At 45.9% G+C, this 23,856-nt stretch overlaps 1 protein-coding gene across 1 annotated transcript; it reads left to right on the plus strand.

Moving 5' to 3' along the window:
- SLC45A2 (solute carrier family 45 member 2) lies at positions 1–23,789 on the plus strand. Its single transcript, XM_028130110.2, has 7 exons — positions 1–440; positions 2,216–2,392; positions 8,409–8,734; positions 16,105–16,248; positions 16,952–17,075; positions 21,178–21,392; positions 23,565–23,789. The coding sequence occupies exons 1-7, from the start codon at positions 56–58 to the stop codon at positions 23,787–23,789; spliced, it is 1,596 nt and encodes a 531-aa protein (XP_027985911.2). The 5' UTR covers positions 1–55.
- Positions 23,790–23,856: the final 67 nt, after the last annotated feature.

Here is a 23,856-nt window from a genome sequence, read left to right on the forward strand (position 1 = left end):
GGAGGGGCCACGCAGGAGGTGGCGGGCTTGCAGGCCGGTTCCTCACCCAGTGGCCATGGGCGGCAACACTGGACAGCCGGGCATGCACTCGTACACATCCCTAGCTGAGGATGGCCCCTGGGCCGCTGGGGAGCAGCCCAAAAGACCCACAGGCCGGCTCATCATGCACAGCATGGCCATGTTCGGCCGGGAGTTCTGCTACGCGGTGGAGGCGGCCTACGTGACCCCCGTCCTGCTCAGCGTGGGCCTGCCCAAGAGCCTGTACAGCGTGGTGTGGCTCCTCAGCCCCGTCCTGGGCTTCCTGCTGCAGCCCGTGGTGGGGTCGGCCAGTGACTACTGCCGGGCCGGGTGGGGCCGCCGCAGACCCTACATCCTCGCCCTGGGCGTCATGATGCTCTTGGGCATGGCTCTGTACCTCAACGGGGACACCGTGGTATCAGGTCAGTGCGCTGCTCCAGGCGGGCAGGCGGGGAAAGGGTCCTACTGTGGATTTCTCTATGGGACACTTAACAATGGTTCATCTCTCCTAGGTTTCCATGAACTTCCAACTTGGAATGACCCAAGTTCTGTGGTTGGGGAGATTTTACTTTTAGAAACATGAGGATGCATTGTTGTTGGCTTGGTTCTTGTGTGTGTGTGTATGTGTGTGTGTGTGTGTGTGTGTGTGTGTGTTTTAAAATAGGATTAAATTTTTATCTACTTTATCAAGCTTAATATTTTCACATATTTGTTAGTTGCCATGTTTTTTGAGCCCATTACATGTTGTTTAGTACGTTGTCAAGTTAACCAGCTATAAATAGTTGCAATAAATAACTTGTGTGTCCAAATAAGGGTTAATCCCGAGCAGAGCTTTATGAAGAGCTGCTTTAGTGGGTGCAGGGCATCCGTCTGCCGCTTCAGGGGACATTTTGGAAAATTCTGGACAAAACAGACGTGATGGTGAGCACTTTTTCTAGCCATTAATCAACCACCAATTAATCAGTAATTAATCAGTAATTGGTGGTAGTGGATAAAAAGTTGCACTGAAAAAAGGATCTTAAATGTAAAAATAGCACACATGTTTAGGCCTTGAACTCCCAGGCAAGCAGAATGTCTGATAATGAGGCAGGATAATTAGTTACCTTTCATATATATTTAAAAGAGGGCATAAGTACATAAATGTAGGGTGTTTCTGGAAGAATCACAAGAAAACCCGGTAAGACTGTTGCCTCCAGGGAGGGGTACTGAAGGACTGATGGCGAGAAGTGGAGGATAGGCTCACTTTCATGCTATCATTTAAAAACCGTGTGCATATATTACGTATTATTCTTTAAAAAATTAACTGAAAGCAAGAAAAGTGAAGATTGGATGAATGAAGTGTGGCATAGCCATAGAATGAATATTATTTAGCTGTTAAAAATGGTGAAATTGATCTTCATTAATTGGGATGCGAAGACAGGGAGAGAGTTGGTTATAAAAGTGCTTCTCAAAGCCTGGTCCTCCAACTGCAGCATCACTGGGGCTCTTGAGATGCAAATCCCCAGGCTCTTCCTCAAACCTTCTGAGGAATCATGGGAGAACCGTGGAGAATCGTGGGAGATGGAGTCCAACCATCCAATCTGTTAACAAGTCATCCAAGTGCCGGTTAAGTGTGCTGAAGTTTGAAAAGCACTGCATTAAGGCACAAATGTACACCTTTCTCTGTGTGCGTGTAAGTGCATAAAGGGTGAAGGAGGACCATCGCTGGCGTTAGAATCTGAAGTATTTCCCCAGATTTTCTATATCGTTGAAATGGTTTATAATAAGCATGCACAATTTTTAAAACCGCTCTAAAGAGCTATGATTCACATACCATAAAAGTCACCATTTTAAAGTGTACAATGAAGTACTTTTTAGTTTATTGGCAAGGTTGTGCAACCATCACCCTATCTAATCCCACAGCATTTTCATCATCCCACAAGGAAACCCGGTAAGCATTAGCAGTCACACCCCATTCTCTCCTCCCCACCAGTAAAGGCAACCACTCATCAGCTTTCTGTCTCTATCGATTGGCCTTTTCTGGACCTTTACTGGAGTAATTGTTAACATCGAAACAAAATAGTAACGTTTTTATGTGGAAAACAAAACAAAATGAAAGCAAAGGGAGATCATTTGATGACAAGAAGATTGGGTGGGGCTAAAAATGCGAGTCATTTCAAACCAAGATTTAGGTGCCCAATGTTTATTTCTCTTTTAGCGTTGATTGCTGACCCACGGAGGAAGCTGATCTGGGCCATCACCATCACCATGATGGGTGTGGTTCTCTTTGACTTTGCTGCGGACTTCATTGATGGGCCCATCAAAGCCTACTTGTTTGATGTCTGCTCTCACCAGGACAAGGAGAGGGGCCTCCACTACCACGCCCTCTTCACAGGTAGGGAATATTCCAGAAAGTCTCTTCTCCAGCTCCCAGACAGAGAGGCCCTCCCACTGAAGCCATCCCGTTGAGTTTTTTTGAATGAATGGATCACTTGATGGAATGCCCCCATCACGCGGGGCTCTGCTCCCAGTGTATTTCTCTAAACAAAGTCAGCTTGTGACCAGGCTGCGGAGTTTGGCAAAGGAAGTTTACATAAGAGCTTTCTGAAGAGCCATCTGTGGAGGCTTTACAACCGAAATGAAAAGAGGCCTTGTGCACCTTACATTTTGGTTGCTTTAAAAAAAAATCAGTAATGTAGCATCAGCATTACTTGAGAGCTTGTTAAAATGCAGTTTCCCGTCCCCCCCTCCAGTTACTTTGATTCTGTGGGTTTGGGGTAGGGGCCCAAAATGTGCATTTTTAATAAGTACCCCAGATGATTCTGTGGCAAGTATCCCAAGAACCACGTTTAAAAAACAGAAATAGAAACAAACCAAGCAAATAAAAAACCCCTAGGGCCGTGGTCGGCAAACTGTGTCTCGCGAGCCACATGCGGCTCTTTGGCCCCTTGAGTGTGGCTCTTCCACAAAATACCACGGCCTGGGCGAGTCTATTTTGAAGAAGTGGCATTAGAAGAAGTTTAAGTTTTAAAAGTTTGGCTCTCCAAAGAAATTTCAATCGTTGTACTGTTGATATTTGGCTCTGTGGACTGATGAGTTTGCCGACCACTGGCCTAGGAGATTTCTTAGTCCTATAAAGAACTGGCATTTCCCCGACCTCCTGGTTTGAAAGAAGCCCTGCAGGAGGACGGTGGGGCTGCTCCCGGGGCTGTTGCGGGCCTCCTGTGGCTGCTGTTGGTCATTCACTTAGAGCTGTGCTACCAACATTCCACATGCATTTATAGGACTGCTCTAGGGCCAGGGTTCTACTGAGGCTGCAGCACCATCCTGGCCCAGGAGCATTTTCATAGCTAGGGGGTCGGGGAGACTCTACCAGTCTACCTTATTTGATCAACTTCCTAGCCCAGCCAATCCATTTATTTCTTATTTTGCTATATTCTCTCTCCTCTCATGGCCAGGTAGGTCCCAATGAGAAGCAGGATCTCGTGTTCTGTTGTTTATGTCTCCATAGCCAAGAGCAGTGCCCACAGATGGAAGCCATTGGGTCAATATTTGTGGTCGGAGCACATGTTTGAATGGCAAACACGGGAGGACCGGGGCTGCCCAAGATAGAGTGCAGTTCCTCTCACTTCGGGGGAGGTGGGGGAGCAGGAGTCCATTCCTGTCTGTCACTGGCCCTGACCATCCTCTCTACAGCATAGAGATTCAACTGCATGCTCCTGATTTAAATCCCGTAATTCCTTCTGCTCTATCATAATGCACTGAAATCAATTACAGCAAAGCCATGGGAGACATTTTGGCTTTTGAACACGACACATTGAGAATGATATTGCTCTAATATTAGTCAATGTGGCTACCACTTCCCAGGTTATGACAGTGTTAGTCTAGGCCCGTGGTCAGCAAACTGCAGCTCGTGAGCCACATGCGGCTCTTTTGCCCCTTGAGTGTGGCTCTTCCACAAAATACCACGACCTGGGCGAGTCTATTTTGAAGAAGTGGTGTTAGAAGAAGTTTAAGTTTAAAAAATTTGGCTCTCAAAAGAAATTTCAATCGCTGTACTGTTGATATTTGGCTCTGTTGACTGATGAGTTTGCCGACCACTGGTCTAGGCCAAACAACCTCTGCTTTGCTGCCTCTGATATTCGAAGATTGAATCTCTATATTTTGATTACTTTTTCAAGGCTAACACATGATAGTGTTTCTATGAGTTTGAGAAAATATTTGGAGGTTTTCTGCTGATATTAGCATAAGGTGTAGTCTCAGCAAATACGTATAATTTTGATATACTACCTTGGTTCGGGATCTTATTACATCTTATCTGAGCTTTGTATTTATCCCTTCACTGTTTTCCTGCCTCTCACTTCCTCCTGTTTTAATTGAACCAATACATAGCTTCCAGATTCATTTTCCTGAAAGACATATCTGACTGGGGCTCAGTGACCTGCCCAGTGACCGGCAGTGGCTCCCCATTCACCTACTGCACAATCAACCAATTACTAGACAGGGTTCAAAGCTCCCTACGACCTGTTGCCATCCTGCTCTTCACGCTTTGCTTCCCACCACTCCATCCACATTCTCTGTGCTCTAGACAATTTCCAGATCTGCTCCTGGGGCACAGGCCAGGTCTGCTTTACTTGCCGTGTCCCTCCCGCTCCCAGCACCGCCTGGCATATCACCGGTGCTCAAAATAAATAGTAACGGAACCAAGGCGGAGTCTGCCCTTTCCCTTTCCGCTCCTGTGTTTTTACTCACATTGAAACTTCCTTCCCCCTTTCCTGCCAGTGGACATGAAAGCCGCTTGGAAACTTTCTCCCACTTCCTAGGGAGAAGGCTCCTCCCTCTCTCCTAAATTTCGGGCAAACTCAATTTCTAACTTGGTCAGGGACTTCACCCACCAAATAACCAAAGGACGGAGGTTTATCAAGTGGATGAACATAAAGGCATCACGAGGTGGATGTCTCTCACAGGAAGAGATGGTGGAGGTGACAGTTCCAACAGTTCACCTCAGACATGCCCGGATTCACCCCCTCTTGAGGCCCATTTGGTCTGTTCGGGCTGTCGAAACAGAATGCCACACAATGTTAGTTATTAATATTCTGGCAAAGGATCTCAGGCCTGGAGCAAGGAACCATTTAAAAGGATTCAATGCCAAATGTTCATATGTATTTCGTTTCCTCCAGGCCCACCAGGCTTGCAGTAGTTTTATTGGTAATGATTCAGTGAGGAGCTGGCCCCATAAACATCTTTGGAAGGAGGATGGGTGATTGGTGAGGCTCAGCCTCTTTGAACTTTTCTGTTTCTCAGTACTTTAGCGTATGCATGGGGTTGGCTCTGGTCTGAGTTTGACGGCTGGACCCCTGTGGGCCCTTCTTTGTAAAGGCTGTTATCTAACGTGGCAGCACATGTCCTTTGGATGCTCCAGCTGATGGCCTGGTGATCGATTCCAGGGCCCCCAGGAGGTTGATGTTGTCAATAGAGATAAACTCTGCCGGATATAGATGTGAGAGCTGGTGTTAGCCTTTTTGGGGCTAAAATGACTGGGATTTTTATAAAGACTATCTTTGAAGATAAAATCCTTAGTTTAAGGAGTGGAAGCAAACAGGAAAGCCTCCAATTAATCCCCAAAGCCCCCTACCGGCTTTTATCATGTCTGGCAGTGTGAATAAAGCTTAAATATTTGGATAATTTCCCCAATCGTCCACTAGTCCCTCAGGGTATGTTCTGTTGGAACTTTTAGCTGCATCCCGCAGTAGCTTTGGGACAAACAAAACAGGGTTGCCTCTTTTGTCTTCCCACCCCATCCCCAGTTACCCAGTCCAGCCCCAAAGAGAACGGAGGGTGGGAAATTCTAAGTTATTTGTAGCATGCGTCAGGTTTTACTTACCTGATTAATGAGTGAACCAACAGGGAAGACATAAAGAACACTTTTCCCAAGTTCTTGCACTGTGTGTGTGTGTGTGTGTGTGTGTGTGTGTGTGTGTGTTAGGTGATTTTGCCCAGCTGTAGACGAAAGAAAGTGTTCTGAGCACGTTTTAAGTAGGTGAGGCTAAGCTATGATCAATATCATATCTACTTATTACATTTCCAATCCATGATGGCTTATGGGAGATAACCCCATTGTAAGTCAAGGAGCATCTTCAGTCATTCTCTTTTGCTTCTGGGTGAGGCTTCAGAGTGAGGGTTTCTGTAGGAAGTCAGCTGCTCACTGGGTTTTGGTCTTGGTTCTGCCACTGTATGTGCTAGTGTTTTACGGTATTATCATGCTAACCCTCAGGAAACTCAGACAAGCAGGATCACCCCCCCCCCCCCCCCCCGCTTTCTCCCAGCAGGATGCCATCGTCACATGATGAGAAAGCACACAGGTGGGAATGGAAACCAGGCATAATTCCAAACCCCTTCTTTTCATGCTGTCACCCATCACTTAACTACTGTAGCCTGGGGCTTTCTCATCCAATTCAACTTTCCGAGCTCCAGACATCCTTCTTCCTCTAGAGTTTTTGAGGTAGGATTCATTGATGTATTGAACTTTTATGAACTTCATTGCTAATTAAGAGGAATCTTGTGATAGTTATTAATAGTCAACATCATCTTGTTACCATGAACTAAGCACCAAAAATAAACTCTTCAGAACTTCTCTATACTATTTAAGTCCCCAGCTCACAGTTCTAAGTTCTTATTTATTACAGGTTTTTTAAAATAGTTGTTTACTTATCTGCTTCTCCTACTTGGAATTGCCTTCTTATATATGGTCATATCCTCAGAAACTAGTAGAATCCCTTACATATTTTTTAGTGCTCAGTAAATGTTTACTGAACCATACACAACCAGTAGACACAAAACTGGACTAGGGAATCCTCCAATTATAGAACTCAACTGACCTAATAGAAATCCATCATTATATTTATATCTGCATATTTATATGCATGAACTAATCACCATTCCATTGAACAGTGGATGATTTATCTTACATATTAATTCTTTTCAAATGGGCAGGTGTCTTCTATTCTATATTTTCTCTGCCCAGTGGAACAATAAATTTGAAGGAGAGAAGAAGAATAGAAGGATTAAGTGACATTATAACAACCATTGATCTGGTTGCAAATGAGAAAGAGTTTGAAAAAAGGAATGTGTAAGTTTTTCATAGTGTTAATTAAGGTCAGAGGTTCTCAACTGGGGGTTATTTTGCCCGTAGGGGACATTAGGTCATGTCTGAAGACATTTTTGATTGTCATAACTGGTGGGGAGGGTTGGAGAGGTTGTTACTGACAGATGGTGGGGAGAGGCCAGAGAGGCGGCTGACACCTTATAATGCACACCGCAGCCCTGTGCAGCAGAATTATCCAGCAGCAAACGTCAGTAGTGCCAAGACTAAGAAACCCTAATTTAGATAGACCCTTGAATAATGCTTTGCACTTAATGCATTTTTGGTTGACTGCTTGGCTTGTCACATGACCTCTGACCCCCTGGGCATACCCACAATTGGGTAAAGAGAGTCATTGTCTCATGGTGACCTAGAGGCGCCACAAACCCCAGAACTGCCCTCTGAATCAGCAACAGATTGTGGCTGCCTCAAGGACCTCCCCTTCCTCTCCGACCCTGGGCACGACCACCCACAACAGGTCGCCGAATGTGTCATTTATCTGTTTATGTGTATGCCCATCAGCAATAACTGCATCATATGCTCCTGTTAGCAGAGAACGTATGTTTTACTGCATTGCCCACCATTGGCCACCATTTCCCATAACTCCACATTAATACACTTTGGTACTCAGGGCATGGCAATGGTACTTTATGTCTGTAATTCAGTGGTTAAGCAGTTGGTCATCTGTAAATATCCTCTGTGCAAATTGCAACTAACCAGAATGTGAAGTGACCAGACTTGGCCACTCTCCCACCATTCTTTGACCTTTGCAAACTTTCATCTCCTTAGAAAGCTATTTAATAGGTAAACGATAATAGAAATAATTGTTTTTATTGCTGTCAGAAAGCAGTTTTCTTTGGGGCTCTTTCAGGCCAGGTATTTCAGTTTTTAAGCGTAAGAGTATAGTTTGGAAAGGCCACAAGAATTCTGATAGTGGCAGTATTTACTGTGCACTCAGCTAAGTCTGCACCGTTTTCTAGTTATGACTCTACTAGTAGGTTACTCTTTCATTCTCATCCCTGTATTCTGAGTGAAGAAGCCCAAGGTCACAGCTCGTACATGCGAGAGCCGAGCCTGGAGTCCACCCACCCTTCCCGGTTGCAGGAGTCTTGGCCTCTCCCTGTGACCTCTGCAGTCATAACCAGGCGCCTGTGCTGTCCTCAGGGAGCTCTCCCTGCCCCCCCCCCCCCTCCAAGGGAAGGGCCCGGGCACCAGGGAAAGGGAAGCGGGTTTGCTAAATACGCTAACACAGCTCTCCCTTGCTTTCTAGGTTTTGGAGGTGCCCTAGGTTACCTTTTGGGTGCCATCGACTGGGCCCACCTGAAACTGGGAAGAGTGCTGGGCACAGAGTTCCAGGTCATGTTCTTCTTCTCCGCCCTGGTGCTCACTCTGTGCTTCATCATCCACCTGTGCAGTATCCCTGAAGCCCCGCTGAGAGACGCTGCGAGGGACGTCCTCCCGCAGCAAGCCCCCCCGGGCGCTCCGTTGTCGTCAGACAAAACGTACGAGTACGGGTCTATTGAGAAGGTGAAAAACGGTGACGTACACTCAGAGCTGACGATGCAGGGGGAAAAAGACACAAACCCTGCTGAACAGGTAACCATGCAAATTCCTTTTCTCTTTACTTGAAGAAACATGTTGTTGTTCTTGCCAGTCTCATTGTTTTTTTTTATTATTATTATGCTTTGTCTTTGTTTTGTTTATTTGATGTGAAGGGTTTTGTGAAGTGTAATTGGATCCCCAAACTCCCAGTAGCTATTATCCCTTAGAACTGAAACTTTGGACTTCAAAGCAAAGTGTGCGCGTTTTTCTCTTTTCAGAACATCTAACCAGGGAAGATGAAGCCAGGTGCAAAGTGCCAGACCGTACATATGAGGCCACAGAAGTATCTTCAGTTCTTACATTAGGGTTGTAAATGTGTTTCTGCGAATGACAGTGTCCAGGGTTGGTAACTGTTGAATTTGTATTTCATGAGCTGATTAGATATTCCTGTTAGTCCACTCCGAGTGAACTGCTCAATGAATTAATTAGCTTAACATTTTTAAAGAAAACTCTATAAAATGCCAGAGAAATGGAACCAGGTTAAGATGGGGGAAAAAGTGGTCAAGGGGAAGAGACTAGACCTATATTGACCAAACTAGAGTAGCTACTGGTCCATGAGGCAATTTAAATTACAATTCATTAAAATGAGACAAAATGAAAGCTTCCGTTCCTTAGTTGCAGTAGCCACATTTTGAACGCTCCAGAGGCCCACGGGGCTAGTAGCTGCTGCATAGGATGCTGCAGACATAGGACATGTCCATCACTTAGCAAGCTCTGTATCCGCCTCCAAGCTGAGTTTGAACACCAACACTGCCGCACCAGCACGGCCAAGGGTGACCCTGAGTGGGGGCGGCTGAAAGGCTTAGAAAAGACAGACAAGAGAATGGAAGCTGGGGCTCGGTGGGAGGCTGCTTCACTGAGAGACAGCGACGACGCCCACAAGCCGTGTCTTTATTTTATAGCCAGATTTCCACGAGGCAAAGTAAGGGCGTGATCAAGATGTTTACAACATTCTCGTGGGTTTCAATCCTACTCAACTACATGCACCTGAACTCTATCAAGCCTACAGCACTCAGGCACGTGGGGCCACGTGTTCAGACCATAGGTTCAAGCTTACAACTACAGCTGTTGGTTATAATTGTGCTGGGAGGGCCCTGCCCTCCAAGCTGGGACTTGCACGTGGCCATGAGAGGACTGTGCCCTCTCATCAGTCCAAGGCTTGAACCTGTCCAAACACTGTAGCTGCTCCCCACACAGCACCTCAGGGACAGAGAACAAAGGGTTCCCTTACTGACAAAGAGGCTGTGGAAGACCTGACCGTAAATCCTGGCTCCCGCAGCTGGCTGACCTGTGCTCTCCATTCAGAAAATAATGTCAGCTCTTGCTGTGGGTGGCCTAATGATGAGGAGCATAGGTGTTCAAAGCCTGCCTCTTCCACCTCTGTAATGTCTGACCTGGGGCATTTACATTTAGCTAAAATGAGAAAGGAGTTTTACCTACCTACAAGGGTTTTGTGCAGATAATATGAGCTCATCCATGCCAAGTTACTTAGAATGGTTCCTCCCACATAGTAAGGTGTTAGGTATCGATGCTGTATAAGCCTGGTAGGATGCTGAGTGCCCTCAGCACAAGTAGGGAACAGACTAGATCTGCACTCGCACAGAATTTCCAAGCATGCTCAGTGAGTCTCCTCTCCTCCACGAGCTCAACTTCTCTTGCTGGGGCAGGAGCTTTGGGACAATCAGGTTAGGATTTCAGTTTGGGCTCCTGAGTGAGTCAGTGTATAGGAGGCCCTCGTTAAGCTGTACAAGATGTAAGCTCGTTTCTCTCTCTGATTAAGGCCCAGGTGGATGGATTGGGCTATCCTACTGATTCCACCAGGAAGACCTGGACCCTTCTGTTTTGTTGCTTGCATTTTGAACATGGAGCTTTCATCTCGAGGTCCAAGATGGCTTCTGTTATCATTATTACGTCTACATTTCTGCCAGCAGGGAGGAAGAAAGGGACACAACTCAAAAGTTGCCATCATCACTTCTGCTTATGTACCGTTGACCAGAACTTAGTCAGTGGCCACACTGAGCTGCAAGTAGCATGGAGACTATAGCCATGACTTGGGAGCCATACGCTTAACTGAAACTTCCGTTACTCCTAAGAAACGGAACAGGTATTGCCAACTGTTAGTCTCTGAGTTCACTAGCTCCTAATCCCAGCAGCTGCCTGACTGTGGTAACCTAACCTCACCGAGCTCAGCGTTTTCATCTGTGAAGTGAAGAGAATGGCTCCCCCTTGCAGAGGATTTCTAAGGGTTAAATAAAATCAAGCAGGTGAGAACGCCTCGCTCAGCGCTTTACACATAGGAGAGTGTTATATGCCCGCTTCCTTCTTCTAAAGCATCACAAATTCAGAATGAAAACTAGGCAGGTTTGGAATGTTGGAGCAGACAGAATTTGGGGGCCATATTTTAATAACTAAAAAGAATGAAAAAGTGAATTGATAGATATGTTCAAATGAATGCAGTTTTATCGTCCTCGTGCCTTCCCTTGTCTTGCCCTCTTTGGGAATCCCTGCTCATTTCTGGTGACTCTGCAGCGCACTCCACAATCCCTTGAGTCCAGAGCTTTCTCATTGGTCCCCTGTATCGTGATGTGGAGTCTTCACGTGAAGCTATTTCACATCTTTCTTGTTTGCTGACTCGCCTGTGTTTTCCTTACCGTGTGGTGAGGGAACTCCCTGAGGGCAGGGTGGCCTCGGTCCATTTCCTCATTCTTTTTTCTTTTAAATTTATCTTTCAACTATAGTTGACATTCAACATCACTGTATTCGTTTCAGGGTACCACATAGTGATTGGCATGTATATACCTTAGGAAGCGATCTCCCTGTTGCAAAGCACAGCACAGAGAACAGAGTCATTTTCTCATTCTTGACGTTTACCTCAGTGCCTGGCACATAGGAAGCTGGCAGCAAATGTTCTGGTAGTTGTTTGTTGAATGAATGTAGCAGAAATGGCCATCTGAAACATGGATCTTGCTGGAATTTGTTGGGGTGAATGATGAGAATTATCAGAATCGGCCCAATTGTGTACACAGATCATTCTTCAGCCGCTGTTAACAAAAGTCTACCCCAGCTGAACATCAGGAGGACCCTGTCCCTGCCTCAGAGTTGTCACCTATCAAAGTGCAATCACATGTTGTCTTACCTTAATAAATGCATAATTTTGAATAATTTTCAATTTCTAGAAAAGTAGCAGAGAGTAGAGAGAGCTCCTGTCTACTCTTCACCAGCTTCTCCCTAATGTTAGCATCTTACGTAACCATTTGTCAAAACTAAGATGTTACCGCTGGTACAATGCTATTAAGTAAAGAGAAGACATTTCTGTTTCATCGGTTTTTCCATTAATGTCATTTTCTGTTCCAGGACCCAACCTAGGACGCCACACTGCATTTAGCTAAGCGATTTATAATGCTTGAAACTGTGTTTTCTTTCAGTGGTATTTCCAGGAGATATATTTGCTACTTATAGTCAGTAGAAAACCTCATTTCCATCTATTCAATTACGTATTTGGATAAGAGCGGTGAGTCTTAGCAGCTAGTTATAAAAGCCTGTCAATAGTTTTCTCAAGATTAAGTGCTTTGTTCTATTTGTTAGTTTAGTATTTTCCAAAAATGAATACAAATGTAAATTTCAACATTGCTTGGGTTTGAATTGGCAAACTTTTTACTTGTGTAAGGGCTTACAAAAGAGGCCTTGCATCTGAACACAACTGTGTTGGCATTAGGTGTATCAACCTACCTTCTACCGTGCCTCCCTGATAGGGGAATATAATGGAAAGGACTAATCTGGTCATCCCATTCCACCAATAGCTCCTACTTTAGCATGAGCGTAGTGTTTTCCATCATAGGAAGAACACAGGGAGGAACTGAAAGGTTATTGGGATGAGGCCTTCATTTTATCTTGACCACACAGCAAACAGAGAAAACATGAGAGTCTCGGTCTCTTGAGACCTGGCGAGCCCACCTTTCCCCACCCCAGGCTGCCCCAGGGAGCACGGATACCCCTGCCCATTCATTGCTAACAGATCAGGACTCTGGGATTCCCAGTTAGACTGGAGCCCCCTTGTGTAGTTCTGTAAGGCAACATGAGAATCATGGGATATCTATGCAATGGAACGCATATAATCATCAAAATAGGTGTGTGTTTTTGAGCAATTATTTAAAACACTAGAGGCCCGGTGCATGAAAATTCATGCACTGGGGGAGGGGGGTCCTTCAGCCCGACCTGCCCCCTCTCACAGCCTGGAAACCCTCAGGGGATGTCCTACTGATGGCTTAGGCCTGCTTCCATCGGGGAGTGGGCCTAAGCTGTAGTCTGGCCTCCCTCTGCAGGGGGTGACCAGGCCGATCAGGGGAAGGTGCTGCCCCCATCACCCCACTGCTGCTGCTGCTGCTGGCCACTGCCACTGCTGCCTGCCCTCAGCCCTCGCAGCCATCATGGCTTTGTCTGGAAGGATGTTCAGCTGTCTGGTCTAATTAGCATATTACGCTTTTATTATTATACATAATATATTTGCAACACACACACACACAACCTCCATTTTGAGAAAAGCTACACAATACAGAGAAAAAAAAATAGAAAGGATATATTCCCCAAATGTTAATTGAAGTTATTTCCTCTGATTGATGGGCTAACAGGTAGTTCCAATTTTATTTTCTAAACCCTTCTGTAGATTCAACATTTCTATAATGGACAAATATTACTTTGAAAGTGAAGAAAAAATGTCATAGTTTAAGGAACAAAACAAGACAGGGTTTTGCTAAAGATAAGTAGCTATTACCTCACTTGTTGCCCTGTTGATTAACTCTGACTCAGAGTGAGGATCAAATGAAACAAGTGAGCAGGAGCCCTTTGAACGGCCTAAAGCCCTCCACACTAGTAAGAAAGCACAGGCGTCAAATATAATTAACTTTCTAGTATGTTCCACACACACAACACTGTAGGCTCTGATTGGTTTTGTTATTTGCTTTAAAGAACAAAATAAAAAACCAAATTCCAAAAACAGAGCAATGTATCTTAAGCCCAAAGCCAAGCATCCGACTCTTCATTGCAAATGTGCATCTTGGGAGCCTCCAGCTGAGCAATGGGAGACTCCACCATGTCGGGGCCATGGCCCTGGCCGTCACTGTGTGTCAAAGCCATTACTTCCCAAGATGAAGGGTGGCTGTGCAATGTGCAAACTGGGAAATGTTTTCTTTTAATGATGAAGGTCCTGAATTATTTCTGAGTTCAAACCAAAGCATTCACCGGCAATGCCTCCATGCCGTCACTACCCCCTTCGTTGTCTCAGAGGTCTCCTTTGGAGTGAACTCTTGTGAGGTTCTCTTTCCCCCCCAATGGCTCTGTGCCTTCCCACTTAGGAATCCACCCCACCCCATCTCCAGTGGACATGGGCACACAATACGTGCAGGACACGAGCTCCCAGGGGCTCAGACCACTGAAAGGGCTTTGCCAAGGGAGCTGATGAGTCAGAGAACAAGATGCCAGCTGAATTTTCATTCTGCGTTGAAATACTAAAGGAGCTTTGAATATGTATATTCCCATCTTTTGCAGAAATATTAGACACAGTCTGAAAGCTCATCTTTGTTTTTGGAAGAAAGGAAATATTAGGCTAACAATGAAAGCAGACTGAAAAGCATGCATAAGGCAGAAGCATAAATTAATATTTGAAATGAGGTGGAATGCTTGCTGGTCAGATTCACTTTATAAAATTTTGCATTTTGGGAAGACAGGAAGGAAAGTGAAGATAAATCACTTAGTTGTGTCTCAGTCTATACCTTTAGCTGCTTCTTCCTTTGGTCAAGGGAAAGGTAGTAATTCACCCTTGCGTTTCTGTTGTGCTCACCATTTATTTTGACAGCCACCATATTTCACATTCAGAAAGCAGTTATTTTTCCTAAGTCCGAGGGAAGATCTACACTTTTAAATACTGAGTAAATATAAGCAAATCAGTTCAGTCATGTCAGTAGACTAAATACTATAAAATTGATGAATTAAAAAAAGCAATTTGTACAACAAACCTACCATGAGTAAATGCAATTTTCTGCAACAAGGAACTAAAACCATTATCATTATAAGGTCAAGAGCTGTAAACACAGATGCTGTTACAGTTAAAACAGAAAAATCTCAGGAGACCATCTTATAAATAAACTAGCCAGGACCCAATTTCATTGTGTCAAGCTTCAACTAAATAAAAACCTGACAAGAAAGACCCCAGCACGGTTGATGTCTATAGTCTCAGGGTCTTCAGGGCAGCTGACTGCTTAGTATTCCTGAGGTTTCTTTCTTCTCTTATATGACAAGATGTTAAAGGCTATTTTATTCTTTGTCATTTCAAAACAGCTGTGTCAATAGTTTAAATTTTTTTATTCTCTCAAGGCTTCTTCTGACCAAAAAAATTGGAGCCTTTGGATTTTACAGCCACCTCATTGGATGGACCGCCTTCCTGTCCAACATGCTGTTTTTCACAGATTTCATGGGCCTGGCGACCCTGCTAGTGGTTCTCAACCTGTGGGTCGCGACCCACAGGTTGAAAACCACTGCTGTAGAGCCTAAGACAATCGAAAAACACAGATATTTACATTACGATTCATAACAGTAGCAAAATTACAGTTATGAAGTAGCAACGAAAATAATTTTATGATTGGGGGTCACCACAACATGAGGAGCTGTATTAAAGGGTTGCGGCATTAGAAAGGTTGAGAACCACTGCCCTAGAGGCTACTCTCAGAGTTTTTCTACATGGCTCTCTTTATCTTCAAAACTAGCACTTTTCCTGCTTTGAACTCTGACTTCCCCTTCTGCTCCCAGCCAGAAAAAAAACTCCCTGCTTTTTAAAGGGCTCATGTGATTTGGTTAGGGTCACCCAGATAATCTCCCTTTTGATGAACTCAAAGTCAACTGATTAGTAACCTTAATTATATCTGCAAAATCCCTTTGGTATCTAAACAATACGCAATCACAAGGCAACACCAGAGGTAGACATCATGGGCCTCTTAGAATTATCTACCACACTTTCAGAGTCAGGAAATCTGAGAATTATGGTAGTCTGTGAGCTTTGTCCTCATGCAGTTGTTCTGTCATTCAAAGTAGGATGCTAGATGTCTCTTGCGTGTTAGTCCAAAGCAAGCTCCATTTCCAGTCCCTGTCCCCTCAGGTCCTCAAAGCCACATTCTAGGACTGAAACTGCTAAGCATCTACACATACTTAATATCTCCTAGGGACCACTCTACGGAAATCTTAGTGCCATGCCCAGAAAGTGTGACCCTGTGCGATGGTGGACTGACAGATATGTAACATGGCTGTGTGCTCTGGCTCCCACAGCTGGCTGCATGTCTGCACACAAGGTCACACCTGCTTTATGTTTATTCCAGATTCAGAGGACAATGACCATGAAGTCACTGCTGAGGGCACTGGTGAATATGCCTTCCCACTACCGCTGCCTTTGCATCAGCCACCTCATTGGATGGACCGCCTTCCTGTCCAACATGCTGTTTTTCACAGATTTCATGGGTCGGGTAATGAACATGTCTGTATACATACTCATTGACTTGCACATCAATCTTTCAGTCAGTACCTGTGGGCCTTCTTCTGGGCTAGCCTCTAAGATGGGCACATAAGAGTGTAGGAAAGAGTACTTTTAAGGGGCTGCCTTATAGGCAGGTTCTAGGGGCAAGTTACTACACCCTAGACAACTGGAGGGTACTATGGGACCAGTATTTGATCAAAACAGCAAATAAGAGAAAATCAGTGTGAGCTGTAGCAGTCATGGCGGGCTTAATGAAGGAGATGCATTAGGAACTGGGCCTTGAAGGGTGAATAGGAGTTGGAGAAAGAGAGGAGAGGGAGAAAATACTCCCAGCAGGAATAGGAATGGCACTTGTGGAGATGAGTCAGGAGCCTATTGGCTGTACCAGAAGTGGTGGGCAGGCTAGCCTAAGTTGGGTGGGGCCAGAAGTTGGGTGGAAGGAGGGGTGTAAATGATCCAGAGAGATGTTGTTTAGACTTGATGCAGTAGCGTTAGGGCTTCCTAAAGGTCCTTGCGTAGAGGTGTGAACGGATGAAACGGGGGCTGTGGTCATGGGAGGATGAGCTCTGTGCCCTAGGAAGTGGCCCTTGGGCAGGGCCATGTTGCTCCCTAGGGACGGAGGAACAGAGTGTATGAAGAGGGGTCCCTACCACCCTGCGTTAGTAGCTCAACAGCCCAAATCTCTCTTTCAGATCGTGTACCATGGGAATCCCTACAGTGCACACAACTCCACCGAGTTTCTCATCTACGAAAGAGGGGTTGAGGTCGGATGCTGGGGCTTGTGCATCAACGCAATGTTTTCCTCACTCTATTCTTGTAAGTCTCCTCCTCCTATGGTGTCTTCTAAGGGCTCTGGTCCAGCAGAATGTTGGATTTTATATTTCTATATTTATTTTTTTTGCTTTTTAAAATACCAGATTCTTGATAAGTATATGGAGAGCAGGGAAAACTATTCCTTTAGAAAGGACCACATGAAACCCTTTTTCATAGGGGATTCTAGCTGTCATTTTCCTCAGTGACTACTTTGTCCTTATAATCAGTGTGGCCCTGATCAAGGTCCCCTGGAAAATAAAAGGAAATCTTGTAAACAAGATGGCGCAGTGTTGGATGGAGCAGGGGTGGAATCCAGCAGAGTCTTAATTACCAACAAGCCTGGGTTCCACTGGCGTGAGGTCATGGTGGAGTTTCATAGGTATGCTTATCAGATTTGTAGATGACACAAAATAGGATGGACGGGTAATATGCTAGGTGACAAAATGAACATGTAAAATGACCTTAGCTCAGATGAGCAGGGTGGTGTGTTACAGGAGCACTGTTCCATATTGAGGACAACGCTTCCTTCCCAGGACCCAGTTTTCCATGGGGTTTGGAGCCTATTAAACCCCTCTTCCCTTTCCCCACCGCCCCCCCTCACAGTTTCAGCTGTAAGGCCCTGTAAACAAAGGCATTTCTGCGATGGGTTTTAAATAAGTCCAAACTGCTGTGCTCCAATGCCGGGCATCACACAGGCTCCTTTTGTGCTGGCTAATGGGTATGGACATCTCCAAGCTGGTATACATTGAATTAAGTGAAAACTCCGATCAATAAAAATATATGCAGGCCCCCGTTTGGAGTGGGAATTTGGGAGCTCCTCTGGTGTTGAGGGGAAAGTAGATTGTCCCCTCTGCAGAGCTCTAGGCTTTGGACAGGCCCTGGGGACAGCAGGGACCCAGATCAAATAGGGGAGGGTTGGCGATGGGGGCAACGCCTGTTACCACGCTCAGAGCATCATTCTGTCACTGACTTGTGCTTCTTGTGGGGGAATGGGGTGCAGGTATGTAATGACCCCTAGTCTGGAGTTCAGCCTTTTACTAGCCTCGGCACAGCAGGAAACCTGCTTTGAGGTCAAGAACCTCTCTTCAAAATGTGGCACAACCGGGACAGGGCACCTCATGTAAACATATAAGGAATTCATGAGCCCAAATATCATAAAACCATAGAGTTAATTACCTTTAGATGTGCTATTACCAAATAGTGGTGGCATAAAGCTAACATTTCCCATGCACACCCCTCAGTGTATATGAACTAAGAGAATTCCAGGGGGGAAGATTTTAAGCACTGAAAATAGAATCAGGGAGTGATAGATACAGGTCTCATAATCCATCTCAGTCCCTATGTGCTTTCCAGAGGTGGGGGGCTATTCACTACTCCCCTCATTCTTATAAGAGGAACACATTTTCCACAAGTAACCACCATTTTAATTTTGTGTCAATCTTAACTTCTTTTTTAATCAAATAATTTCTACTAGGTATTATTAGTCTAGTGTGAGTTACTGTATGAATTTCATGGCATTTGAAATTTTAAAAGCATATTATTTGTAGGCCCTTTCTATTTATAATCCCTATACAAAATAAACTATTACTTGAATAGTTTACCAAAGTTATCTATACTAATAAAAGGGTAATATGCTAATTAGACCAGATAGACTGGACGTCTTCTGGACATCCTTCCTGACAAAGTCAGGGCCCCGGCAAAGCCGCCCAGAGGGAGGGAAGCCGGCCTGGGTTCTGGGTGCCTGTGGCTGGCTGGAGGAGGGAAGCCTGGGTCCCGGGTGCCGGAGGAAAGCTGGTGCTGACAGCGGGGGGAGGGGGGGAAGGGGGGGAGGGAAGCCCTACTCTTGCACGAATTTTCGTGCATCAGACTCTAGTATGAAACATATAAAGTGTTATATACAAATCTATGGTATTCCTATCATTGTAAATTAGAACTAAAATTTTATGCATAAAATACCAAGTAGCCCTGCCTAAGGATCTTCAGGGGTTCTCATGTCCATAGGATAAAGACAAAGTCCTGCGCTTGGCATTCCAGGAGTTAGGCCTGGCTCCCACTTTGACCTCCGTCACTCCCACACAGATTAACTAGCCTTGTGACTCACCACAAAGACCTTCTCATCTCTGTGCATTTGCTACTGCTTTTTGTTTCTTTTTCTGAATGAACCGCTCTTCCTAGCTCTCCACCTAGGCAACTCCTAATGATGCTGTTAAACCCAGCTCACATGTGACCTCCTCCGTGAAATCGTTCACATCTTTCCCCTGCACCCCAACCCACCCTAGGCAGAATCAGTCATTTCCTTCAGTTCCAGAGCATACACACAATCCTCTATTTGGGGCTCATCATAAAACTTCAGATGCAAATCCAGGATTTCTATCAGGATGGAGCTTGGCAGGGCAGCCTGGCTGCTGCGGTGGGGACCGGGGTATGGTGATAAGTGGCTTGTTTTCAAGCTCTTTGCATAGCACGCACTCTTAGATCAGTGAGAATAGCAACAGTGAGTATCGAAATATAGCCAGTTGTTCATATCATACACTGTTATTCATAGCTGCTGCTTAAACCCATCATTTCCCTTATGACCCCACCAGAGGCACAGTGACCCCGACCAGGTGTCAGGCCCAGCAGACCCGGGTATCAGCTTGGCCCTTATACTTATTGATTCCTCTTCCTGAGTAAAGCATTTTGTGCCAGACGTACAGTCTTTGTACTGAAGTTGCTCGTGTTTCCAAAGATCTCTTTATCCCTCTCTGCCTTCTCCCTTGGATAAAGAACATCCCCCTAATGAATATTAATGGTATCTGTAAGGTACTGAGGCACCTTAGATGACATTTTCTGCATAGATACAATCGTTACGCAAACAGTAACAGGCATGGCTCTATACTGCTGTCATTCTCAGCCTTGACAACAGTCCTCCGGGGATGGTACACATTCAACAGGGGAAGCAATGCCACACTCTTGTCCTTTTCAGAACTCCGTCCTCCTACAACCATGTTCAGTTTCATACTTGATGCAAATGTAATGTAGATTAGGGTTATTGTCTATGCAATTGTGAGTCCAATAATTATTTGGAAAGATATGGAAATCTCACTCTTGAATAGGCTCATTTCAAGTATCTATCATTAATCCCCTGGGTTCACGTGTTTCGTTATAGAGGGGCAGGGGAAAGATGGGAATGTATGTATTAAAGACAACTGATTGAAAAAGGAAAATAAACATTTTTATGGATTTTCCATGGTGGGAAACAATGTAAAACATTCTAAAGCAGAATTTTCAAAATTTAAAAATGAACTGTACCACAGTACCTTCATGGGCAAGCCAAGTTTACCTGCTGGGAGGGAACCCAAGAGTCAACGAAATAACGATAGCCACCATTAACTGAAAGTCTTCTGTGTGCTCAGCGTTGGGCTGGGAGAGTTCACAGGCATTTTATCTCGTTTGATGCTGACAACAATCCCAAAGAAAGACTTTATTAGTCCCCCTTTTCAGATGAGGAAGCTGAGGTTTTGAGAAGTTAAGGAAGTTGTCCACAGAGAGTGGGGGAGCCGGCGATGGATTGGCAAGTCAGGGGAGGTGTCTGCAGACAATGCACGCCTTCTGCTTCCTTCTCAGGTACAAAAGCAGCAGGAGGGGTGAGGAAGCGGAATGACCTGGATCATTCTGGAAAATCTGGTGGTTTTCACTTCCTCCAACCTGATTTTGGGCCGTGGGTGCCAAGGACGGCCTGGGTTGTTATTTAGGTCCTGTTAGGCTAGACCCCTGTGAATGAGAATGACCCCCACTTTTCTTCCCTGTCCTGCAGTCCCAGGTCCATGGCCAAGGCCAACATTGCCCCACCTCTTCTGCCTCCTGCTGTCTACTGAACAGTGCCTGGTCCTTCTGTGGGAAAGGAAGTCAACCTAGCAAGCAATTTCTAGGGTTTTATTCAGGGTTAAAAACTGATTTCACAAGCCCGCTGTTGTCAAGCACAGATGAGGAGGTTCTTTTGTTCGAGACTCAGTATAAAAAAAAAGGCTCCTAAGAAAAGTGAATCTTCAAAAGAAGGGATTGTGTGAAATGATCAGTGTTGCGAGGCACTGCCCGCTGTAATTTCTCCCTCTTCCTCCCACAGACTTCCAGAAAGCTCTGGTGTCCTACATTGGATTAAAGGGTCTTTACTTCATGGGGTATCTGCTGTTCGGCCTGGGGACGGGCCTTATCGGGCTCTTCCCAAATGTCTACTCCACCCTGGCGCTGTGCGCCTCGTTTGGCGTGATGTCCAGCACCCTGTACACCGTGCCCTTTAACCTCATGGCTGAGTACCACCGCGAGGAGCAGGAGGAGCAGGTGCGTGGCGTACCTCTGTGCCAGGTGACTCCAGGCTCACCTGAAGACGGGAGGATTTGGTAGGAAAGTATAAGGCAGAGCTGGAAAATAAGGATTCTTGAAACAGCAGCACTAAAATCCCAGCCAGATGTAATGATGGTCTGACCAGGCCATGGCCACCTCCCAGCCCACCCCTCCTCCTCCTCACTCTGAAGCCCTGTCACACAGAGACAAGGAAGGGGGACCCGGGCTTTCTGACAGCTGCCTCACGTGGCCCATGCACCTGGGGCATTTCTGGGTCCCCAGCCGCTGCAGAAGTGCATGGTGGGGTTTCTGGCGTTATTGGTTGAGGGTAGGGCGTTCCTAGGCCACAGTTTCCTTGGAAGTCCCGATGTTGGTAAGCAGGCCCCGTGTGCGTGGAGGGAAGCTGGTCCCAGGCGGTCACTCCCACCAGCTGCCCGAGGGAGGCCTGCCCCATCTCCATCTTGGCCAGAGGGCAAGGCCCTAACCTGCCCTAAGAGAACACTAGGTTGGGGATTCCTGCTCTAAGTTGATCACATCTTCTTACCAACATATGCAACTCGTTCCCCGTGAAAGTGGGCTTACAGTTTCTTAGCTGGAGCCGTGATGTAAAAGCTGGAGGGGACGCGGAGTTTGATCCAGCCCAGCCTGAACCCGCAGTCCCTGAAGGCACGCCCATGGGATGCAGCGCGGGCTGTCTCTTCCTTTATGTGACCCGGCGAACGCCGCAGCAGGCAGAGGGCACCGGAGTTAAAACCTTGCAAACCGGCGTTCCGCTGCCCTCACCCCCTGGCGAGCACGTCCCGGTGCTTCAGGGCCCGTGGGGTCGCTATTAAAGAGGCAGCTGCCAGGAGGACCGTCCCTCCGAGGAGAGCGGTCCGTGGTTCCAGGGCAGAAACGCAAAGCTTGCGCTCAGAGAAACCCCCACATCCTGCCTCCGCCTCTTGGCGGCTGCGTGACACGGGATGCTGCTCACTGGTTTATTAAATATCACTTAAAGGCAGGTCACAGAGGAGACATAGACACATGGTCCAACAATCTCAGGGGTACACAGAGTGCACCCCTCCCTCCACTCTTTTCCTGCCTCCCCTGGCCCCTACATGTAACCACGCTTAGGTTTTTGTTTATATTTCCAGTATTTTTAAATGAAAATTAAGCAATAGGAATCTGTTTTCTTATTTTCCCTTTATTTTCAAAGGATAATATGCATTTTGGGGACACAATGTTTTTTTTTGGTCTTACTTTAATAGTATAGGAATTATCAAACTCTCAGAGCCTCAGTTTTCTAATCAATCAAATGGGAATAATATACCCACCTTATGGGGTTGTTACATATTAAATGGAACAAGATAGTGTAGATAATCCGCCTAGCATACTGCCTAACTAGCACCTGCAAAGACTCAAAAAACAATAGCATTATTATTATTATTATTATTATTCTCATGGGGATCATGATAACATGTACATCTGGGAGGTGGTGGAGTATGAAACGAAGTAACGTGTGAAAGAACCTTACACAACACCTAGCACATAACAGACACCCAGTAGATGGCAAATTATCAAACAATTCAGACCAGATATCAAATATTAATCAAGTATTAATACACTAACCAAATCAACCATATTCTGAAAGGTTGAATTCCTTTTTTATGTTGCTTCTCCTATGTATATCTGTGATTCAACATCCCCCTAAAAATGTTTGCATTTGTAGCACTGATGAAGGAGAGAGTGGGGTAACTTATTGTTTTCACTACATTGTATTTACTGACTTTTAGGAAGAGAGGATTTTACGTAAATTAACCATTTAACTGCCATAGGCGTTAATGGTGGAATGTAGGACTTGCTTGCCACATGTGGTCAGCCACCTGCCTTTGTACAGCCGGTGAACAAAGAATTCTTTAAAACTTTTTTAGTGATTTTTATAAAAAATCAACGGAAAGGTAATATTCGGTGACAAGTGAAAGTGACACAAAACTCAAGCACCCGTGTCCATGTCCGTGAAGTTGTGCTGGAACGCAGCTGGTTTATGTGCTGCAGCCGCTTTCCCTGGGCCCGGCAGAGGGTGAGGCGTTGCCACCCAGCCGGAGCGTCTACCACCTGGGTCTCCCAGGGAGGCTGCCAGGCTGCCCGGCGTTCCGCGTCCATCACACGCTGTCCGTGTTTCCCTTGCAGAAGCAGAAGGCCCGGGCAGGGGCCCCGGACAGCGGCGGCCGCGGGCAGGGCCTGGACTGCGCCACCCTCACCTGCATGGTCCAGCTGGCCCAGATCCTGGTCGGAGGGGGCCTGGGCCTTCTGGTCAACATGGCCGGGAGCGTGGTCGTCGTGGTGATCTCGGCCTCTTTGGTGGCACTGATGGGCTGTTGCTTTGTGGCTCTCTTTGTGCGATACGTGCAGTAGGTCAATAAAGAGACATGGTCCCTCACCTCAGACGCGGGGACTCGGTCTCTCCTTCGGCTCCGCAGCT

This window comes from Eptesicus fuscus, chromosome 4 (genome assembly GCF_027574615.1).
Source record: "Eptesicus fuscus isolate TK198812 chromosome 4, DD_ASM_mEF_20220401, whole genome shotgun sequence".
Classification (NCBI taxonomy): domain Eukaryota; kingdom Metazoa; phylum Chordata; class Mammalia; order Chiroptera; family Vespertilionidae; genus Eptesicus; species Eptesicus fuscus.

Coding starts and splice junctions, on each gene's coding strand:
- SLC45A2 (XM_028130110.2), top strand. CDS start 56: ATGGGCGGCAACACTGGACAGCCGGGCATGCACTCGTACACATCCCTA. Junction 441..2,215: donor CGGGGACACCGTGGTATCAG/GTCAGTGCGCTG, acceptor TTTCTCTTTTAG/CGTTGATTGCTGACCCACGG. Junction 17,076..21,177: donor GTTTTCCTCACTCTATTCTT/GTAAGTCTCCTC, acceptor TTCCTCCCACAG/ACTTCCAGAAAGCTCTGGTG.